The sequence below is a fragment of the Mauremys mutica genome, chromosome 4 (assembly GCF_020497125.1).
Source record: "Mauremys mutica isolate MM-2020 ecotype Southern chromosome 4, ASM2049712v1, whole genome shotgun sequence".
In the NCBI taxonomy this organism is placed as follows: Eukaryota; Metazoa; Chordata; order Testudines; family Geoemydidae; genus Mauremys; species Mauremys mutica.
The window spans coordinates 91,013,153-91,033,089 of record NC_059075.1 but is presented as its reverse complement, the minus strand read 5'-3'; the positions used below and the strand labels follow the sequence as shown (position 1 = coordinate 91,033,089).

The 19,937-nt window shown below is 37.1% G+C and overlaps 1 protein-coding gene across 4 annotated transcripts in view; it reads left to right on the top strand.

Annotated features, from left to right (window-relative positions):
• The window catches only part of DCDC1 (doublecortin domain containing 1), a 434,351-nt gene that overhangs the window by 82,124 nt on the left and 332,290 nt on the right, over positions 1–19,937 (top strand). For all 4 annotated transcript variants that reach the window (XM_045012463.1, XM_045012462.1, XM_045012461.1 and 1 more), the window contains exon 8: positions 12,930–13,096. In XM_045012463.1, the coding sequence (XP_044868398.1) occupies positions 12,930–13,096 (167 nt within the window). The remainder of the gene's footprint in view (positions 1–12,929; positions 13,097–19,937) is intronic.

Below are 19,937 nucleotides of genomic sequence, written 5' to 3'. Positions count from 1 at the left end.
AAGCTTTTTTTTATAACATAGGTACCAGAAATGTTATATACTACATAGTTTTGAAAAATATTGTAATCTAACATCACACTTATAGCTGATACACCAATCTGACCTCTAAGTGCTAGAATCTGACCTTTTTTTAGACTACCTCCCCTTTTTTTTAAATTATGTATTTAAGAATGCTGGAATCCACTTATACACATTACCAACAACAGTGCCACCTTCAGGAAAGGAAAATGAAAAAACTTTTATTGGATGAGTTAAATGCAAAGACTGATGTTGACATTTTATGAACTTTTAAAGGATAGTTTTGACATTTGAAGAGCATTTTGGTTTCATGCATTTAAATGAGAAAGAAAGAAAGAAAGAAAGAAAGAAAGAAAGAAAGAAAGAAAGAAAGACCTGGCAAAATTATTTTCTGGTATCTCAGTATTATTGCTTTTTGAGGTTCACAGAGTTTTGCTTAATCTCTGATGCTGGACAGTTTACCTCAGTTTGGCAGAACCTTATCTTACTGCTGTTGCTGCTCTCTGACTTTTACAGGTAGTAGTGTTTTGTGGGGTACATTGCTCCTGGAAAGACAACAACTTCACATAAAACAAGTCTTCTAAGAATACTATGTAGTCTAGGAGAGCTCAACAGGGAAAACTGCATAGCTGAGTTCCTGGGGAGGAATGCAGAGCTTCATTCAGAGTGATGGAAGGGTGGAAAAGAAAGGCACAAACCCTTCCTTAGCCTCCTCCCCCACACTCCCCAAGCCTATTTTTCAGTTGGGGAGAGCTTTATAGTCTCCTCAAAAGACTAGCATGGGTGTGGTCTCCCCCAGAGATCACTGCAGCTGCTGGAGAGGACTGGGGAATCCTTCTCACACAATAGTAGGCTTACAAGGAGAGTAGGTCATGGGTTTACCTAGTTCAGAAAACCATCAGACAAGCATCTGAACATTAGAGCCTTTGCCTGAATCAAAATTTTGAACCAGTGGAGGTTTGTTCAGTGCTAAAAACTTGTTAAGTCATTTATTAGGTAAAAAAGGAAGACAGCTCTTTTAAAATGAGATCTGAAAAAAGCAGTTTCTTCCTCAGTCAAGATTACTTGCAAAAGCCTGCCAGACAAGTCACCATAGCTTGGGTATGAAACATTCAAGAAAATTAAAACTTTTACAGGCTTTAGCCTGCTATAAGTTTGTATTGTAGTTATTTTCAGTTGGAATAAATGTTAAACAAATACCGGTAAGAGATATGAACAGTCTTATATAGATAGTAGACTAAACATCTATGTACTGCATCATACATCTGTTGCTGTATTTTAACATATATGTACATAATCACACACACTACATATATGCAATTCACTCCACTCTACTCCATTTACTGTAATGATGTGTGACAAATCTGGACAAGAGAGGGCTGTAAACAGATGACATTTTTAAAAATGAGGACAGATATTGTTAGATCCAGTTATGAATACAATACAAAACATCTTCTAGCATTTTATATGTATCATTTCTGGTGCTTGAATTCCGTGCATTAAAAGGTATGAGTTTAAGGCTGTTTTTTAACTTGGTTGTCTTTCATACTAACATCTTTTTAAGTATTACCATGATATAAGTATTCATAAGAAGAGGTAAAAAATTGAAAGTATGTAATTATAGTGGTTCATTTATTCAAAGGTAAACTGGTACATGCTGTGTTAAGTTACGTAGCTTTTACTAATTGTTTTAGAGCTATTGAAGCTGGTGATCATGTTTCACTTTGAATTGATAAAAGTAATTAGGGATGGTTAGATGACACATAAAAGTGTAGTGAGGCTTTTGTAACAATTAAATTGGTGAGCCCTGTAAGAAGGTTGGTAGAGACACACATTATCTTCCATATTATCAGGAGATACTGTAACACGATTACTCTTGCAGGCCATCCCAAGTTGTCACTTTTGGTTGCTGTTGGCTTTTATTTACAGTGGCCCCATGTACTACCTGTTTGCAAAGTCACAAACCCTGTTGTAGTGTCTATCAAAATGTGTCGCCATTGCATGTGAATGGACTGAGAAGCTAACTGAAGGCTTTGTATAGCTCTTTTTCTGTGCCTTGAGGCCTAATTCATTACAATAGAATTTTTTTAAAATAGTGTGTTATAGTATTGAATATCTAACAAGCACTTCTTTGAGTTCAGGGTAGTTGAATTACTTGATATTCTGATGGTACCAACAATTAATAACATGAGAGGAGGGTTGGATATTTCAGTTCCAGACTATTTTTACTTTTACATAGCAAGTTATTTAAATACATTAATTTTGTACATTGACCTGTTATACCCTCTGCTATTTAAAAAAAAAAGTGCAGGGTGGTGGAAGTAGAGAGAGCCATAAAGTGTATTGGAAAACTACCAAAATGTCCCCTGCAAATGGACCCTATTCAGAATCAGTAAGCGTATGATGAGTGAAGTGGTTTTGAATATCGCCTTTAGATTCCATGCTGTTACAAGGCCAGCCCCGAACATGGCAAGTCTTATTTCTACACACAGTACCTCTTCACTCTCAATTTAACCCAAAAATCTGATGAACCCATTACTCCATACTTGATTTCATGGAACAAGGAGTAGATATAGTTACAAATGATCAATCACAAGCCGTGAACCAAAGCAGCAAGGCATTAACAATTCACACCATTTCGGTCCACTTGCTCAAGCAGAAGATGTGCCAGCATATTTAATGCACAGCTACTTCATTCAGTTTAAGAAAAGACATGACTCATGCTGCATTTTAGGAACTAAGGGGACTTCATAGTTTTCATGCCTACTAACCACTGAGTTTCAGAATGGAATGCACCCATATCTGAAGAATTAACATAACCAGTTGTGCAGTAAAGTCACAGAGAGACAAGTTCATAAATTATATTTTACTCAGTTTAAAATAAAGAATAACCTACAAACTGTTTTCCCCCAATAAAGCCAAGTTCTATTAGATTGTTTTGTACAAATCAACATCTTGTTCATCAGTATGGTAACAATGTAGACCCCACAGGCATATGCCGTCAATTTAATGGGATCACTGAAAAAGCAAAGCAGCTGTGAAAGATTGCTTTAAGTACAGCAATCGTGTGCTTGTCATTCTGTTCAATGGTGGAAAAATCCAAATTCGGATAGGCATCAGTATTTAAGAAAATGACTGCTAAAACATCTCTCATAAGTACCTTAGGGACAATAAGATTTGACATATAGCTGTAAACAAAAGTACACAGCAGCTGTTAGATTAGTTTTGTTTGAGTAAAAATACAGTGACATAATTTAAACAACATAGCAAACTGTGTGCTCTCCATCATTCAGTCTCCCTCTGCAGACCACACTTTTGGATAGTGTGTGCCAGTTGCTTTGGGACTTAAAGCTGTATAACTGTTACTAAAAATAGGGAGGAAATGCAGTCAAGCACATGTGTGCATTAGCACCAACTCAACTCATACTATACACACACACACACACTCTCTCTCTCTCTCTCTCTTTCTCTCTCTCTCTCTGCAAAATATCCTGTTCGGCTCCTTTGAGAAAGTCTTTCTTGGTCTCTAAGGAGCTGCATGATGATTTTTTCCTCTCCATATTTCAGTCATATTTAAAGCTTTTTTCTCAACAGTTTAAAAAAATCTGATAATGAGTTAATTCTTATTGTTCTGCTACCGTTACTTGTGGCAATATTAAGAAATGATTGTAGTATTATAGGATATACCTTAAAACAATAAGCCCTGGAATACAGTACAGAATTAGGTCGACGTAAGTCAACTTACATCGATCCATCTAACCCGGTAAGTGTCTACACTAAAATGCAACTCCCACCAATATAACTCACCCACTATACCATGTTAATAGCTCCACTTCCACAAGAGGCATAGTGCTTACGTAGATGTAGTTAGGTCGACGCAGTGTCAATGTAGACACTGCGTTACTTACATTGACTGTTGCTGCCTTTCAGAAGCTGTTCCACAATGCACCACACCGACAGTTAAATTTGTGCACGCGCTCCTGGTGAAGACACGCACTGCCAACACAAGGAGTATAGTGTGGACATGCAAAGCAGTTTAATTACTGCAGTGGCTGTAAGTTGATGTAACTTAGGTTGACTTAATTTTGTAGTATAGACTTGCCCTATCAGAAAAATCTGATAGGGCAAGAATACTAAGATAGCTACACTAATTGAGAACTTCTGGAGTTCTCAGTTCTTCATTTAGAGGGAAAAAAGTCCATTGCCAGATGTCTTGTTTCCCTGTTCTCTGGGGAAAATGCTGTCTATTCTGTGTTGGTATCCTATTTTTTCCAGATTTCATCTTGTTCCATTACTCTATTTCATCATCATCATCTGCACAATCACCTCTTGCAGCATGTTTAAAAAAATACACCAAGAACACAGAAATAAGCTGCTTTTGCCTCATATCAGTCACACTAGAAGGCTTTCACTTTACATTCCATGCGTTATATTACCTTTATTATGTTTAAGTCCCCGGGTTTTAGAGATAATATATTTCTAGTCTGTTTTCTTAGAATCAGTGCAAAAGTACCGTACTATCTTCTTCAAGAAGTTCACCTTCTGTCCAGACATGTCAAACCCACCAAAAAAACCCCGCAGAAAATGGGCTTGTGTTTGGCTTAATTGGCTTGTGAGTTGCTTCTTGGCTAGTTTTTGGCTTGTTACTTGTTTGGCTTGTAGTTTGTTGCAGCTTTTTGCTTCTTATTTTTGATCAGCTCCCAGCAAGGGGAGGAAGCAGGGGCAAGCAGAGGCAAGCGGGGAGAGAGTCAGGGGTGCACATAGAGGGTTGTGGTTCTTAGGCATTGGCTTGTTTTGGCCTTGTTTTGAAATGGGATTAGCTTGTTTTTTGGCTTATTGTGAAAGTCAGGGTGCTTATTTACTGCGTGAAAGTTGGCAACTGTGCTTCTGTCATATGATATAACTTGTACCACCAAGACAGATTTTACTTCTAATATTTCTTAACACTTAAAAAGTATTTAACCTAGTGACCTTAGTGAAGGAGCAAAACAGTTTCTTCTTCTGTTCACTTTCTCCTTCCCCATGGCTGAAGATCTGGGAGTAATATTGCCACATAGGAGAGGTACAGCAGCAATGGAATGATTAGGAAAGAAAGTACATAAATATGTGCTAATGCTTTCTTTATAAAGTTCTGCATATAGCATGCTTGGAAAAGTTTAAAGAGAGATGAAAGGGAAAAGGGATTTTATCAGTCCCTTTAAAAATCCTTTTCAACCGCCACACTGTATTTTTTATATAAATTACCTTCCTTCTCATAAGCACTAATTTCCTTCTTGGTTCATTTCATTTTCTAAACAAGATATTCCATTTGTCTTATTTTATCGTTCACTTTCAAGCATTCAAAATATCTCACAGAGTGGCTCTAAATCTATGACACTTGTTCATCATGCCCACGTGTATCTGTACCTCCAAATTAGCTGATTCATATTCTTTCCAGGGACTGGCCTTTGTCTTCCTTTATCAAGGCGAACACACAGTCACTGAGTTTCATGATCCATAAAGAAAGATCTTACTTAAAGGTTAACCTTTAAACTGGGATTATTAGTGTTCTCTTGATTTTAATAAGTGCCCTGCTTCCAGTAGAGAGAAGTTGGAATATTGAAGCAGGGCACTTATTAAAATCAAGAGACCTGATTAGATTAGATTGAATAGATTATACAGCACTTCAGAAAAGATTCTAAAATCTCTGGTAAATTTGCTTGAGTGCTCTGTTTGCTTCATTTTGCAGCCTGTGGTCTGCACAGAGCTCTTCATTCCATAGAAATGTATGAAAGTTCAGTATTAATTTCTACTTCTCTTCAGGAGGTCAGCGATTCAGACCTTCTTCTCCACTATATTTTACATAATGCACTGAGGATAGAAATCCTTAGAACTGTATCAAGATGAAATAGTTTTCAGTGTGTGGTCACTCATCAAAGAATTTCTTAGGGCCCTGTGTCTAGGTGACTCAGACAACCAATTATAACTATGTCAGTTACCAGAATTTAGACCAACACAAATGACCGCACGGCACCTTTAAGTAGGGGGAACGTTGTCCAGGCTTGCCGAAGGAAGGTAGCAGTGCTTTATAGCAGGTGGGGTGGGGTGAGAAGAAGGTCAGAAACTGCTTCAAAAAAGGTGGGTGGTGGTCAGTTTTGTGGTGCTGACTCACCCCCAGGGAATATAAAGTGCAGAAGGCTTTAAAGGTGCAAGCCCTGCATGTGGGAAGTCTTTCTCCATGCAGCAGGCAAGGCAGCACCCACCCTCCCTCCCCTAGAGGTGCGAATATCAGGTTTGGTTAGGACCTGCTAGTCGTTCCTTTTTAGGGGGCCTGGGAAGCAATTTTCCCCTCACCACCATATTGGCTTCGGTGGAGTGTGTTTTTTTTTGCCTTTCCCATAGTGGGTGTCAGGGTGGACCTTTTCTGGTGAGGAGAAAAAATGTTTAGGCTCTATGTCACAACTTATTTTGTAAGTGTGGGGCGGATGTCCAGTGCAGGTACTCCATAAGGAAGGCATCCAGTGGCCTGATAAAGGACTTAAAAGGAGGTGCTGGTTAAAGAAATGAACCGGGGTGTTGTGTTGGGGACTCCTATGACTGGTACGGCAAGGAGCCAAACTCCCCTTTCTTATAGTCCACCTTAACCCTCCTATGAGTGGGGGGGATGGATGGTAAGGTCCAAGCCATGGGTTGGCTGGGGGACCTGAATGGAAAATGGGGGGCTGGTGGAAGCCCTGTGTAGTTATTTGAATAAACTTGGAGTTGCATGCACTGTACACTTTTATCTGCTGGGTATCCCAGACATCTAATAATAAAGTTGCAGCCTGATTAAATCCATATCAAGTGTCTCCTGTCCTCCTTTCCTATAGCCAGACAGTGTATGTTATGTCATACTATTTTGGAAAGGATTTTTGATCAGTGATGAATTTTTCAGGTATAGAGCTAAGAATTCTGGATAGAACATTCATAAACCAGAAGCTCAATAGCACTAATACTGATGAACTTAAAGAATTTTTATTTATTTGTTTGTTTTGATGTAGGTACAATCTTCTCCTGGCAATTCATATAACACTTAGTTGTTCCGAATTTCTTCCCCTCTTCCCATATAAACTATATTGCACAGAGATTTCTTTTGTACTTTTATGGTTGCTCTTTAGTGCCTCTGAAACAGGGGTGGGCAGACTTTTTGGCCTGAGGAAATTGTATGGCATGGAAATTGTATGGTGGGCCATGAATGCTCACAAAATTGGGGGTAGGGGTTCAGGATGGGGTGAGAGCTCCGGCTGCAGGTGCGGCCAGAAATGAGGAGTTCAGGGTGTGGGAAGGGGCTCCAGGTTGGGGTACAGTGGGGGTGAGGGCTCTGGGGTGGGGCTGGGGAAACAGACATCTGGTAATGGACTTTTTGGGGTACAGGACGGGGCTCTAGGCTAGGACTGATGGGTTCAGAGGGCGGGAGGGGATCAGGGCTGGGGTACAGGGGAGGGGTGTGAGGCTCTGCCTGGGGGAGTGGGCTCTAGGGTGGGGCCAGGGATGAGGAGTTTGGGGTGCAGGAGGATGCTCTGGGTTGGGACCAATGGGTTTGGAGGGCGGGAGGGGAATCAGGGATGGGGCAGGCTGTTGGGGCATGGGAGAGAGGTAAGGGCTCTGGCTGGGGCTGCGGAAGAGGGGCTTAGGGTACCAGAGGAGGCTCTGGGCTGGGATCGAGGGGTTCGGAGGGCGGGAGGGGGATCAGGGCTGTGGCAGGGGATTGGGGCATGGGAGGGGTCGTGGTGCAGGTTCCAGGCGGCGCTTACTGCAAGCAGCTCCCGGAAGCATATCTCCCCTCCAGCTCCAAGGCATGGCCAGGCGGCTCTGCATGCTGCTTTGTCCGCAGATGCCACTCCTGCAGCTCCCACTGGCCGGGAACCGCGGCCAATGGGAGCTGTGGGGGCAGCGCCTGCAGACAGGGTGGCACCCAGAGCTGCTTGGCTGTGCCTCCGCGTACTATGTAGGAGCCAGATGGGGGTCGAGGCGGAGGGGGGTCATTCCGGCTGCTTCCTGGGAGCCATGCGGAGCAGGGCAAGCCCTCAACCCCGCTCCCTGGCTGGAGCACCGGAGCAGGGCAAACCTCCGACCCCACTCCCCGGCGGGAGCTGAGGGATGGATGTTATAGCCATGTTGGTCCCAGGATATTAGAGAGACAAGGTGGATGAGGTAATATCTTTTACTGGATCAACTTCTGTTGGTGAGAGAGACAAGCTTTCAAGGTACACAGACCTGAAGAAGAGCTTTGTGTAGCTCAAAAGCTTGACTCTTTTGCCAACAGAATCTTGGCAAGGAGTATCTGGTCAGAACAGATGTTTATGGAAATGAATAATACCGTTAGTACAGTATTTACTGTGTTTTTTATTTTGATATGAAATTATTGGGCCAGATCCTCAATTTGAGTAAATTGCTGTAGCTCCATTGAAGTCAATAGAGCTCTGATAGTTTACGTGCTGATGATCTAGCCCATTTTGTTTTACTCTGCCCCTAATTTTTCAATTCTGCTGCACTACAGATTTTACATTGATGATACAATATTTCATTGTAGTAGTTGTTCAGGGGGAAGCTGACATTCTTGACATATCAGAAAAGAACAGTGGAGGCTTTTTGTTTTCAGGAAGATGTAGAAGGTGTTTTTGGAATTTGGTATCCAAGAGGCAGGTGTTACTTTGGTACTGGGGGCTTCCTCATTCCAGCAATTCTTGATAGCTGCCAGCTACCTTACTACTGTCCCCTCAGTATCTACTACTACTTCAATAGTGATGCATAAGCACATTAGTGCTATATTTCTGTTAAAGTCATCAGCAGTGAAATAGTTAATAATATTTATAATGTTGTAATTAGCCTTCAGCGTTAACATCTAGTCGCAGTACATGAGGCATTTCACACACTCTTCTTACAGTTGTCTGTTTTCAGACCAGAAAAACAACATGGCATCAGTTTACATTCAGTTCAGATTTGGAATTTTTTTCTTTGTAACCACAGGGCTGAAAGCATTGGGTGAAATTCTGGTCCTTTGAAATCAATTTCAGAATTTCAGTGGCCCCAAGATTTAATCCTTAATGTTGTCTATAAATGAAAGCTTAGATTTTCTGTGATGAATTCCACAGCAGCAGGAAAACACTTGTTTTATAAACTAAAAATTTCAATCTGCAGATATGTTATTACTTTTCAAAAATGCAATTGACTGTAAACATGCTGCTGTTTCAAGTACTCTTTGGGGCCATGTAGTAGCACCTCCTCCCTGTGGTCTATTATGCCACACTGCAGCTGTGGCTCTACCTCTGTTTCCTTCTTATTTCCAACAATAGTCAACAACACTCCTACCTTCCCTCAGGGAGGCCCTGTAAAGTGTCAGTCTCTAATCCAAACAACATAAAATAATTTTCCACTCTTCCTGGGCTACCCTTCTGCCCCATTCACTCATAGAGTGCTCACCCTCCAGATTTTCTCCCTGCAAGCCTGGCTCCTGCCAGAGCTGCTGATCCTCAGGGCTTCTTCCCTGGTGTCCTTCCCCTAGTCTTATTCCCAGTCTATCTCCAAGCTATTTCCTTGTGGGGTTGACCTTTTCCTGGAGTAGCCACATGAGCTGCCTCCTCTCATGACCTTCCGGACAAATCACATGAGACAGCCTCCCTTCTGTAGCTCCCCTCCCCAACTGAGTTCTCCCAGCCCTTTATGGAAATCACCCAACTCTTCCCCTATTGCGTCTGATAACTGATTTGAGCCACCTGGGTCCCAGCAAATCAGGATTAGCTGTGCGGTGACTGATCTGTCATAGGCGAGGATAAGCCCAACTACTCTTTAATGGCCAGCTAGCCAGCCAGCCTGTCACAGGCTGTATCTCTTTTATCAAGCAGGGTCATATGACCCTGTTTTTTCAGAAATTCTGGGAAATTCTTGATTCCCTGGGAACATCTAATTTTTTATTTTTACTTTTATTGAATTTTCACATTGGCTTTACATATTTATTTAAATTATTTGTTTTACCTCTGAGGTATCTGGCAGCTAAATGTCAAGGAAATATACCCTACATTTTATACCATATATAGAAAAATTTAAAATGTTTTAAATACATTAATCCACAAGGTCTGGATTCAGGAAAGCACTTAATGTACTTGTTTCACTTTAAGCATGTGCTTAGGCACTGTCCTAAGTAAGAATGCTGTTCTGCATTTGGACCCAAATATGTTGCTTTTATCAGTCAGCCTTAGATGAAATGCCTGACATAAAATCGTATTATTATTATTTTATTTATTATTATTGCTTGTGGTGCCACTCAGAATGTGCTAAGAACTATACAAACACAAAATAAGACATGAGCCTTGCCTCAAAGCGCTTACACTCTAAAAAACCAAAAAAGACAAAACAGAGAGAGAGATGGAGGACAGGGGAAATTGGAACAACAAACAATGTGGTGAAGTAGTGAATGACCACAACCTGATAAAGCAAATGTGTTTATATATAAAATCATCATCTCCTTTTTCTAACATCAAGGGTGAGCAGGGCCAACTTCTGTCAGAGTCTCAGCTTAGGTAAGTATCTGCCAGCCACCATAAGTCTAGTACGTGTGTGTATATTTATTACAGTGTTATCCTTTAAGGTGATCACTAGTTTTAAATGCAAGGGTTGTGGACATAGGCCCTTCTCCACTGCATCAAGTTCAACTCTCTTGGGTGAAATCTTGTCCCGTTTAGGTCAAAGGGAATATTGCTATTGATTTCAATAGAGTCAGGATGCTCTTTTTAATACCTTTATGGTCCTGCAAATTTTTTCCCCTATCTACTTTGCCTCATTTATCTTATAACATTGCCTCCCATTCTCTTGTCCTTGTCACTGATGCCAGTTTACAATACAGATGATATGTGTATTTTTTTTTAAATTAATAACTTTACATTTAAATATTACATTTTCTAAATTACTCTACAAGCCTGATATTATAGGTCCTGATTAAGCAAGGTGCTTAAGTATGTGCTTAACTTTAAGCCCATGAGTAGTTCCATTGATTTAAATGAAACTACTCATGCATTTTAATTTTTAATTTATGCATGTGCTAATCTACCTTGCTGAATGGGGACCATAGTTTCTTGTAGACATGATAGCAGAATTGGAACTTCAGGAGAGGTTTCATTAAGGAGGCTGTAGTGGTCTTGCAGACCAGCTCTGGGCATTATGTGAATAGAATGAGGTACAGAAGTAGTAGGTCCAGAGATGCTTGTTGAAGAAGCAGTCAAACAGTATTTTGAGGCTTGCAGTGTTGGAGAATTGAGAATTGCACGAATAGAGGATACCTAAGATTAGTGACCGGATGATAAGACAATACTGTGGAACTGTTTTAAGTCATATGACTTTGTCTCAGCCATGTGGCTTGTTTGGCAGTCTAAATATATGTTTTCTTTTAAAGTAACATCCTCTGTAAACAAACAAACAAACAACAATTCTATGGCTTTCTGTTTTTGTTCACACGATGTGCTGAGTACACTTAAAAATACTTACTTTTGCTAAAATAAATGTATCTAATCTACCATATGCTTATCTAATTATTATCCTCTACATCTAGTGTTAACTTAAGTCTGTGTGTTGTGTCCCCTACATTTACTTTAAAGTGACCAACTACATGGGAACTGTCTTCCGATAGTTTCTTTACTAAAGCCTCAGTTCAGCCAAAAATTATCATCAAAGAGGTTCTGCATGCTTTTGCAGTTGAGTTGAACAGCTGTTGAGTCTAATTGTGAATCAATTTTCAGAATGTCATACTAGCCTCCTGGTCTGCATAAAATATGTGAAGTATCCAGTGATATGCACTCATTGTCTTTGTTGACTATGCATGCAGCCTTTCCTTAGTATTCATCTGCCTGTGAGGTTACTACAGGTGTATAAATATGTCACATATGTATACCCAGTATGTGGTCTTGAAATGACCACAGACTGACAAGAGCTAAAACTAAGTATTTCCTTTTATTTGCATGTGTTCACAAGTGTACTTTGTATTTGTATTTATTTATTTGTCAATTTTCTTCCAAAACCTAGAAACACCAGAAATGTCTTTTATATTTTATATCCCTAAATAGTCAAATACCATGTTATTTTACTATATATATATATAAGAAAGATCTCTGTCATTTACACAATTCAGTAAAATCCAAAATATCTGTCAAATGCACATCTAAATAAAGCCTGCAGCCAAAATGTGCTTGCCTTGTTTGTCACATATATTGGCATAAGGTCCCTGAAAATAGAATGCATTAAACCTTTTAGAATAGTTTTGCAATCCAAAAATAGCAAGAAAAATCTTGTAGTGCCTATTGCCATGAATCCATATTCATTTGATTTTCCCCCTCATTTTTTAAACAGCCACACTGAGCAGGTTTTTTTGTTTTGTTTTGTTTTTTGTTTAAAGTTGGTTGCTTAAGCAGTGGCAATGAAAAGGTTATTGCAAAATTGTTTATGAGAGTGTTGATTATATTTCATGAATAACCTGAAGTATAATATGTTAGGTATATATAAGCTCCTCAACAGGAAACTATATACAGAAACAACATGGATCTTGCAATTTTATCAGGACAATGCAAGTAGATTTCAGCAAGGTTGGTTCCAACTCATCTGTGATAAATGAGAAGATAAGGCAATCAGTGCACACCATGACACTCTGTACAGCTAGTTAGGCACACTTCAGAACTATTCAGGTGTGCTCACAAAGCTTGTGAGTCTTACATGGGGGGTGTCTCAATATAAATACATCCTTCATGGTGGCCACTAGTAATGCAGGAGTTGCTTTTCCAAGACTTAACCCAGGTCAGATATAAATAATAGATGTTAAGAGTTAGTTCTGATGTTGGGGCTGCATTTCAGGCTGTGTATTTTCAGTTGGGTCAAAAGAATGTATTTTCCCTTTTTTTCTTGTATAGTTCCTCTGCTTGACAAATGCCTGCAAAATTCCATCACACCTTTGCGTGGACCTGTTTGGGTCTCTAAGGGAGAAGGTTTCAGCCCCTCAGGAGCAAAGATGTATATCCATGGAGTTCTTTTGGCCTTATACCAACGATTAAAGTCTGCAAAAAACTATTGCAAACAGGTGAGTTCGTCCCACTCTTTAAAAGTCTGCTTCTTTTTTTTTTTTTTTCATTTTAAAATGTACTAGTTGTGTAAAGGCAATGATTGGCACTGTGTCATAAAGAAGTGTGACAAGTATTGCATGAGCTCCAGTACCCGTTAGGGAAATGCTTCTCCTATAATCTCAAAGCCAACAATAATGGAGCTAATTGTATCTGTCTTTCGGTGTGGGATGTCATATGTCTCATCTTTTCTTGCTGCACACTGTGCATAGCTGAGACATTCCTTATGTGGAAATCCTATAAAGGCAGTCATTTTGCATAGGAAAATTAATAGCTTGTTCTGCACATTGAATATTAAAAATTGTCTCGTATTTCTTCACACAGGGCTAATCAAAATAAAGGCCATAGTTGAAATATTTTTGAGTAAAAAAATAGCTAAACATAACTGGAGTTACATTCTCAAAAATAAAACGAAGTTGCTATCTTTAGGATAGTCAATAGGCTTTTATTGACAATTCATGCACAGTTAAATAAATATATCAGAAATACATTTTTATTTGCATAAGTAACAGAGATCAGATTATAGAATGTATTAATTGATTTGCTATAGTTTCAGACTATGAGATCCAGTTAGTGCACGTTTGCTTTATCTGCATATTTATATACTTGTGTAGTGATATGCAGATATATTTACGACTTTTTAGTCTGAATGTATTGTATTTTAATTAATTTGAATAAAAATGGAATTTCTAGGCTTGTTAAGAATAACTAGGTCTGAAATCTTTTGATTTATAAAGATGAAAGTAATCAAATTTTTAAACTTAGTTGAATGATTTATGAAAATAGCAGGTATGCAGATTTGCCAGGAAAAGTAATAATTTTACATTAAACAGCCATCTAGGAAACTCAGATTCAAAAGTGATCGGAGGCCCCAGAGTTAAGAATGAATGCATCAGCCAGATTATGCTATCAGTCTGTGTGGGAAGGGGGAAGGGAGGTGGAAATGGGGTGTCAGTCTCACTGTTTATACAGCACCTCCTGCTGTCAGATCCATAAAGAGAAATGAGCATTGACTTTGGAAGAGGCTGTTCCTATCTTGAGCTAATGGTGGTCAACAACAAGAAATCAAGAAAATAGAAACAGGTAGAAAGGCTAAAAATCAGCTTGTTTCAAAAGATGCATGACTCATTTTAGCAGCATAGTAAAAAAAAAAATACAGTGATCATGTTTAAATTTTCTATTGATGTTTCTCACCTGTAAGACAATGCTGTCTCTCATGTATGGTACAGCAATGCAAAATATTATAGTACAGTATAGTGTCCTAACTGTTAAGAAAATAATTACTGAATCTTTTTAGAAAATATAGATAAAAATCTATCATGTATAATTCATTAAAATATTTAACAGATACATTAACCTGTAAAATAAATTAACCCCCCCACAAATGGGCGACATTTTTGGGGGTGGGTGGGTGGGGGGCTGAATTACAAAGTGGCCTATAATAAAAATGATGTGAAAGGCTTTTGTCGGTTGCTTTTTGTGTTCCTATAAAGAAAATATAATGATGAATTTCCAGTAATTTAACTTAGATTAATCATTTCTCTGGGGTTGCCCAAAAGTATGAGTTTGGAAAGAGTTTAAATAGCAGAAAAAGAACACTTTTATTAAAGTTTGAAACCACCTTTGAAGACAGATTCACCTGGATTCAGAAAAAACAATGTGTTCATATTATCAAATGCCTAGGAGATATTTTTTTGTTTTTAAGATTCATATAATATAAGGTTACAATTAGGAGTATAAATATGCCAGGTGTTTGTTCACAAAAATTCTGTAATAGCAGAAGATTATTTTTATAGGCATTTTAAATTAGTGTTTTAAGCATTAAAAGTAAAGCAAGAAAGTTAAGTATTTTGAAAATATTACAATAATGTTAAGAAATATTAAGTTAATGTAACTGTCAAAAGTAAATCGTTTGTGGTATCTGGTATTATAACAGCATAGACAAAAATAAAAAAGAGAGCAGAAATGCATTTTTATGTTTTTCCCTTTAATTTTACCAATCATTTTCAAGGTGGAATTTTATTAGCATTGAACATAGTTGAAATCATATGCAGAGTACTGTGAGTATTAGAGAATACAGCATATTATTTTGAAATATCAGTTTGTTTGTGGCTGCATTTACATATGTTGTCCATAATTTATAAATAAGTTAAACATTAAAATATGTAGATTATAATATAAATAAGCAAGGTTAAAAGACATAGTAATATAAACCTAGGAAATTGAGTCACATATCCCCTGAATTGTACCTGCTGTACTCCATCCTACCTCATTGTCAAGGAAAGACATTTGAAAACTATCAACTCTTCTAAAAACGGGATGCAGGGGGCACAGCCCTCACTCCTTCATCCTGTTGTGTCTAGGAAGACTTGCAGTATAGCTCTATGATGTGAAACATGTTCAGTTTTCAAATCACTGTATATCTAGACATTGCTTGACAATCTTAACTGAATTTTCTACTTATCTCTGTTATTTTGAGATTTGTATTATATTTGTGTTTTACACTATCTTTTATTTAAATAAATAAAGAACAAATGAAGAAAAAATATGGAGAAACCCCTTTGATCTGGTAATACTCTGCTGGGACAACATGCTTTGTTGAAATAATGAGATTAAATAGCTCTTGGAAGTATTAGTAGCTCAATAGCAATGTAATTCTGAGCCACTTTCACTAAAATATAAGTAGTTTTTAATTTCAATTTCAGTCAAAGTGTATTGTTATACACCTACTGGATTAAAAATCGTACACATTGGTTGACCCAAAAGGCTGCACAGTGGACTGCCTATTATCAGCTTGTTGCCTCCTGCCCTATAGTATGGCGTTAAAATTCTCAGTCCACAGGTCAAAAGGAGGAACTCTTATCATTCTGCTGTGCCCCCTGTATCACCTTTAGAGGAGAGTTGATAGACTTTGAATGCCATTCCTTAAGAATGAGGTAGGGTGGTGGAAAGCTGTTAAAACAGAGGGGATATTTGACTCCATTTCCTAGCTTTATATTAGTTATTATCTTAACCTTGCTTATTTACTATATTATAATCAGGTAAAAAGAGGATACTTGCGGCTGGAGAAGGGTTCAAATAGAAAAGAAAATAACACATTGGTACATCACAATAGCGTGTCATTTATGTTTTTTCTTTATATAGAGTCCCGAGTATTGTAATTGTATTAAGTTGTAATATCCTGTGGACGCCAGTAAAATCTTGAAATTTTATCAACCTCAGAGGACATGATTGCAAAATACACAACTTTCTGGATAAAAAATAAATACAAAAACTATCCAGCACTACAGACAGAATTATTTTGTAATTAATTTTCACATGATGGAGTTGTAACTATAATATGTGACTTTAAAAATGCTCTCCCAGTTTTTCAAAAATCCTGAGATACTTAAATAGATCTAGCATTTAACATTTGTGCATTATATATGTAATATATATTTGTGTGTGTTTATGTGTGTGTCTATATATGTTTTCAAATATCATGCATGGCTACTGAAGCTTGTATTTAAAACATATATGTTCTTAAAACAGAGACATCTCCAAAATGAAATTGCTCAGAGCTATGCAAGAACTTAAATTCATTAGTAACAGAAGGAATAATATAAACATGTTAGTATGAAATGTAGATAACACTTTCAACCATGGGGGCTGTACCATCTCATTAGCATTCTTGATATGTAGTTGTACTGTTGGTGGGGGTGTTGAAGCAGGAATGCCATTGTGCTGGGTTCCAGTGTTTGTCCCCAAACACTGCTGTGGAGGGAACGTGTGAAAAGGCCATAGTACTGTCAGTGAATGAGGAAGGCTGTGCTTTCTGTATGCTTCAAGCAGGGAAGCTGTCATTCACAGGCCTAGCACAGCTAAACAGAGGCCAAAACAGAAGACTGAAATACCTTTTAAAATGATATTAATGATTTTTAAACATTTTCTTCATTGACAATCACACAATAAATCATCTATTGCTCTGTCAGTAAACAAACACAAAATATATTATGACAGAGAAACTGAAAAATAAGCTGAAGTGATGCCAAAATATGAGATGCCTTACGCTCTATTTGAAAATCACTAGTTAACCTAAAAAGCATTGATGAGCATGTTTTATAACTTTACTCTATGAGATTCTAGAAAAATATTGCTATAATACTTTATTCAGAAACTCACCTACAGTGCTGTAGATTTCTATCCTATGCTTAAAAAACTGTTAACAAAACCGTGCTGAGGTTTTTTTTATGTAGGTGTGGGGCGGCGGCGGGGAGAGGGAGGGTAGTATTTATGCTGTGTATTCCTAAACTCATTCTCTCAGAAATTACAGTGATAGAAATTAGTTATGTAAACCAATGCAAATTATGTTGCATTTAAAGTAATGAATTCTTGTATGCAAAATACTAAAGGAAAAACAAGAGAGACTAAAAGAATAGAACAATCTTACCACCCACCATTTTAAATATGATAATATCGACAAGTGCTGCTATGGTTAAGAGTCTGTGAACTTGCCTATAATATATCAGTGCTGGTATATAAATTATTAGTCCATATGTATTTTTTTATATTTTATCTAATCAGTTTTACAATTTTTGATTCTGAGTTGCACTAAGAGCCCCCATAATTCTTGTGGTTTCCACCACTTTGTTGTATAGAGCTATAACATAGTACTAAATTTAAACAAAAATATAGCAACAATAAGAAGAGAACTAACACTACATTTTAAATTTTTTTTTTAATTAATTTGAAACTACTTACTTAGATATTGGAGCCTGAAGTTGCCTATTGTGCATGCATTCTAGCTACCTTTTATAACTCTCCTTGATTATATTCAGTAATAGACATACATAGTATGACTACTAGACAAGTTTTCACTGACTTCAGTGTGCCTTTGTATCCTAACATTTCTGTTGCAATAGCTTTAATTACTTCATAATGGGTCCACAGGACCAGGACGTTTCCATTATAAATGTCACATAAACCAGCTGTTATGGGGAAATCTTTTTCCTGGGATTTTTTGTTGGAGGAAACTGATGCATTAATATACTATTTTTGTTTACTATTTTTTGTGTAATCCACATATTTTGTATATAATTTTATGCACACATAACCACACAATTTTGTCAAAAGTTTACACTTTAAAATATACGCTGCACTTTAATGCTATTTAAAAAAAAATTAATTGCATCCTGGCCTAAGGTTGGCATTACGGTAACTTAGATACTATTAAAAGAATAGTAACTGTTTCACTGAAATGATTTACAGTTGATTTTCATTCAAAAGGTCACCAAATCCAGTACAATAGTAGTAATTTTTGTGGCATTTTAAAAATAATAATCTTAACATAAATTAAAGGTAAAAAACTGTATTTAAATAATGTAAAAATGATTTTCTTAAACAAAAATGTTCTGTCTTTGCTTTACACCCTTCTTGCTTAATTGTATATAGTACTGACTCATATCATTGCAGTGGTATTTTTATTTCATTATGTGTATGTCATACATTAAAAAAAATAGGTCTCCCGTCCATTTGGCCTACATAGGGGCCATTCATGTAACACTCCTCTGTTAAAAGTAAACTTTTTTTGTTGAACAGCAATAGTTCATACTATAGCTGTAATATTTCAGCTTAGTTTCTTATTAAAAGAATATAAGAATAGCATTTCAGTAATTTTGAAATTGAAAAAGAAAATTAGTATCTTGATAGTTTTGATAAGTGATTCTTTGAATGTTGAGTTGTTTATAGATTTGAGTGATGATTGAAAGTTTTTCCCACAACCAAGCTGCATTCTAGTTACTAGAAGTATTTTAAGAACCTTAAACTTGTGTCTTCTTCTAAGTGTCATGCCTTGAGCAGGCCTAACATCAGTTAAATGAAGTGAAAATTGCATTCTTGTCTTGATAGAGATGAAAATGGATTTCTGGTCATGAAATAGATGTAGTTGTCACTTTTTAAAAAAGGTGTCAGCAGTTTGCTTCAGCAAGTAAGGTGCCAATTCAGTATGACAGTAAACTTGTGATCTGAGCAATCAATAAAATGCTTCAATAACTTCTGCTTCATTACACTTATAATAAGAGGCTATAGATCTGTGGCACATAAAATGTTGATAAAGAGGATATGTAGGGACTAGCTGTGACATTTTGTCTTAGAAGTACAGTAAGTGCAATGTTGCCATCTAGAGTTTGTGCATAGGTAATTATTCCAAAAGGAAAAGCCTCAAAGATAAAATAAGCATTGATATTGAAAGCTCTGTTTATTTTCCATCAGTTAGTGGTATGTTTGTGTGCGTATGGTTAGGTCAGGGGAATATAAGATACTACTGCTTTTTTTCCTTTAAATAATTTATAATAAATGTGAAATATTTTTCTCAAATAGTATTTTAATAGACTTAAAACAATATAAATTTAAAGTAGCTTTTGCTATTACAAGTTACTTTAAAATATTTATAACATAATTATTTGATTTTCCTCCTGTAAGGAGGAAAACCAATGCTTTGTAATAACAATAAACTCATACAGCGATGTTTCAGATCTGGGCCAAGGATTATCTTTTAATTTACTTATTATGAAAACATAAATAGCTTATTTTGATTTTTCATAACTTGTACATTTTCAGAAAATTGTCTCTGTGGAGTTATTTTGTGGAAAAATTATTTTTAATATATTTTACTAGATTTTTTTCCTTCTTAAAATGAGTGTTGACTCTTAGTTGATGCAACATATTATGGAAAATGAGAGATTATTTTCTATTATGTTTAGGATAATTAAAGCCAAATTTAGATATGAACAGGGTTTCATTCTCCTTGGATATTTTAGGAAA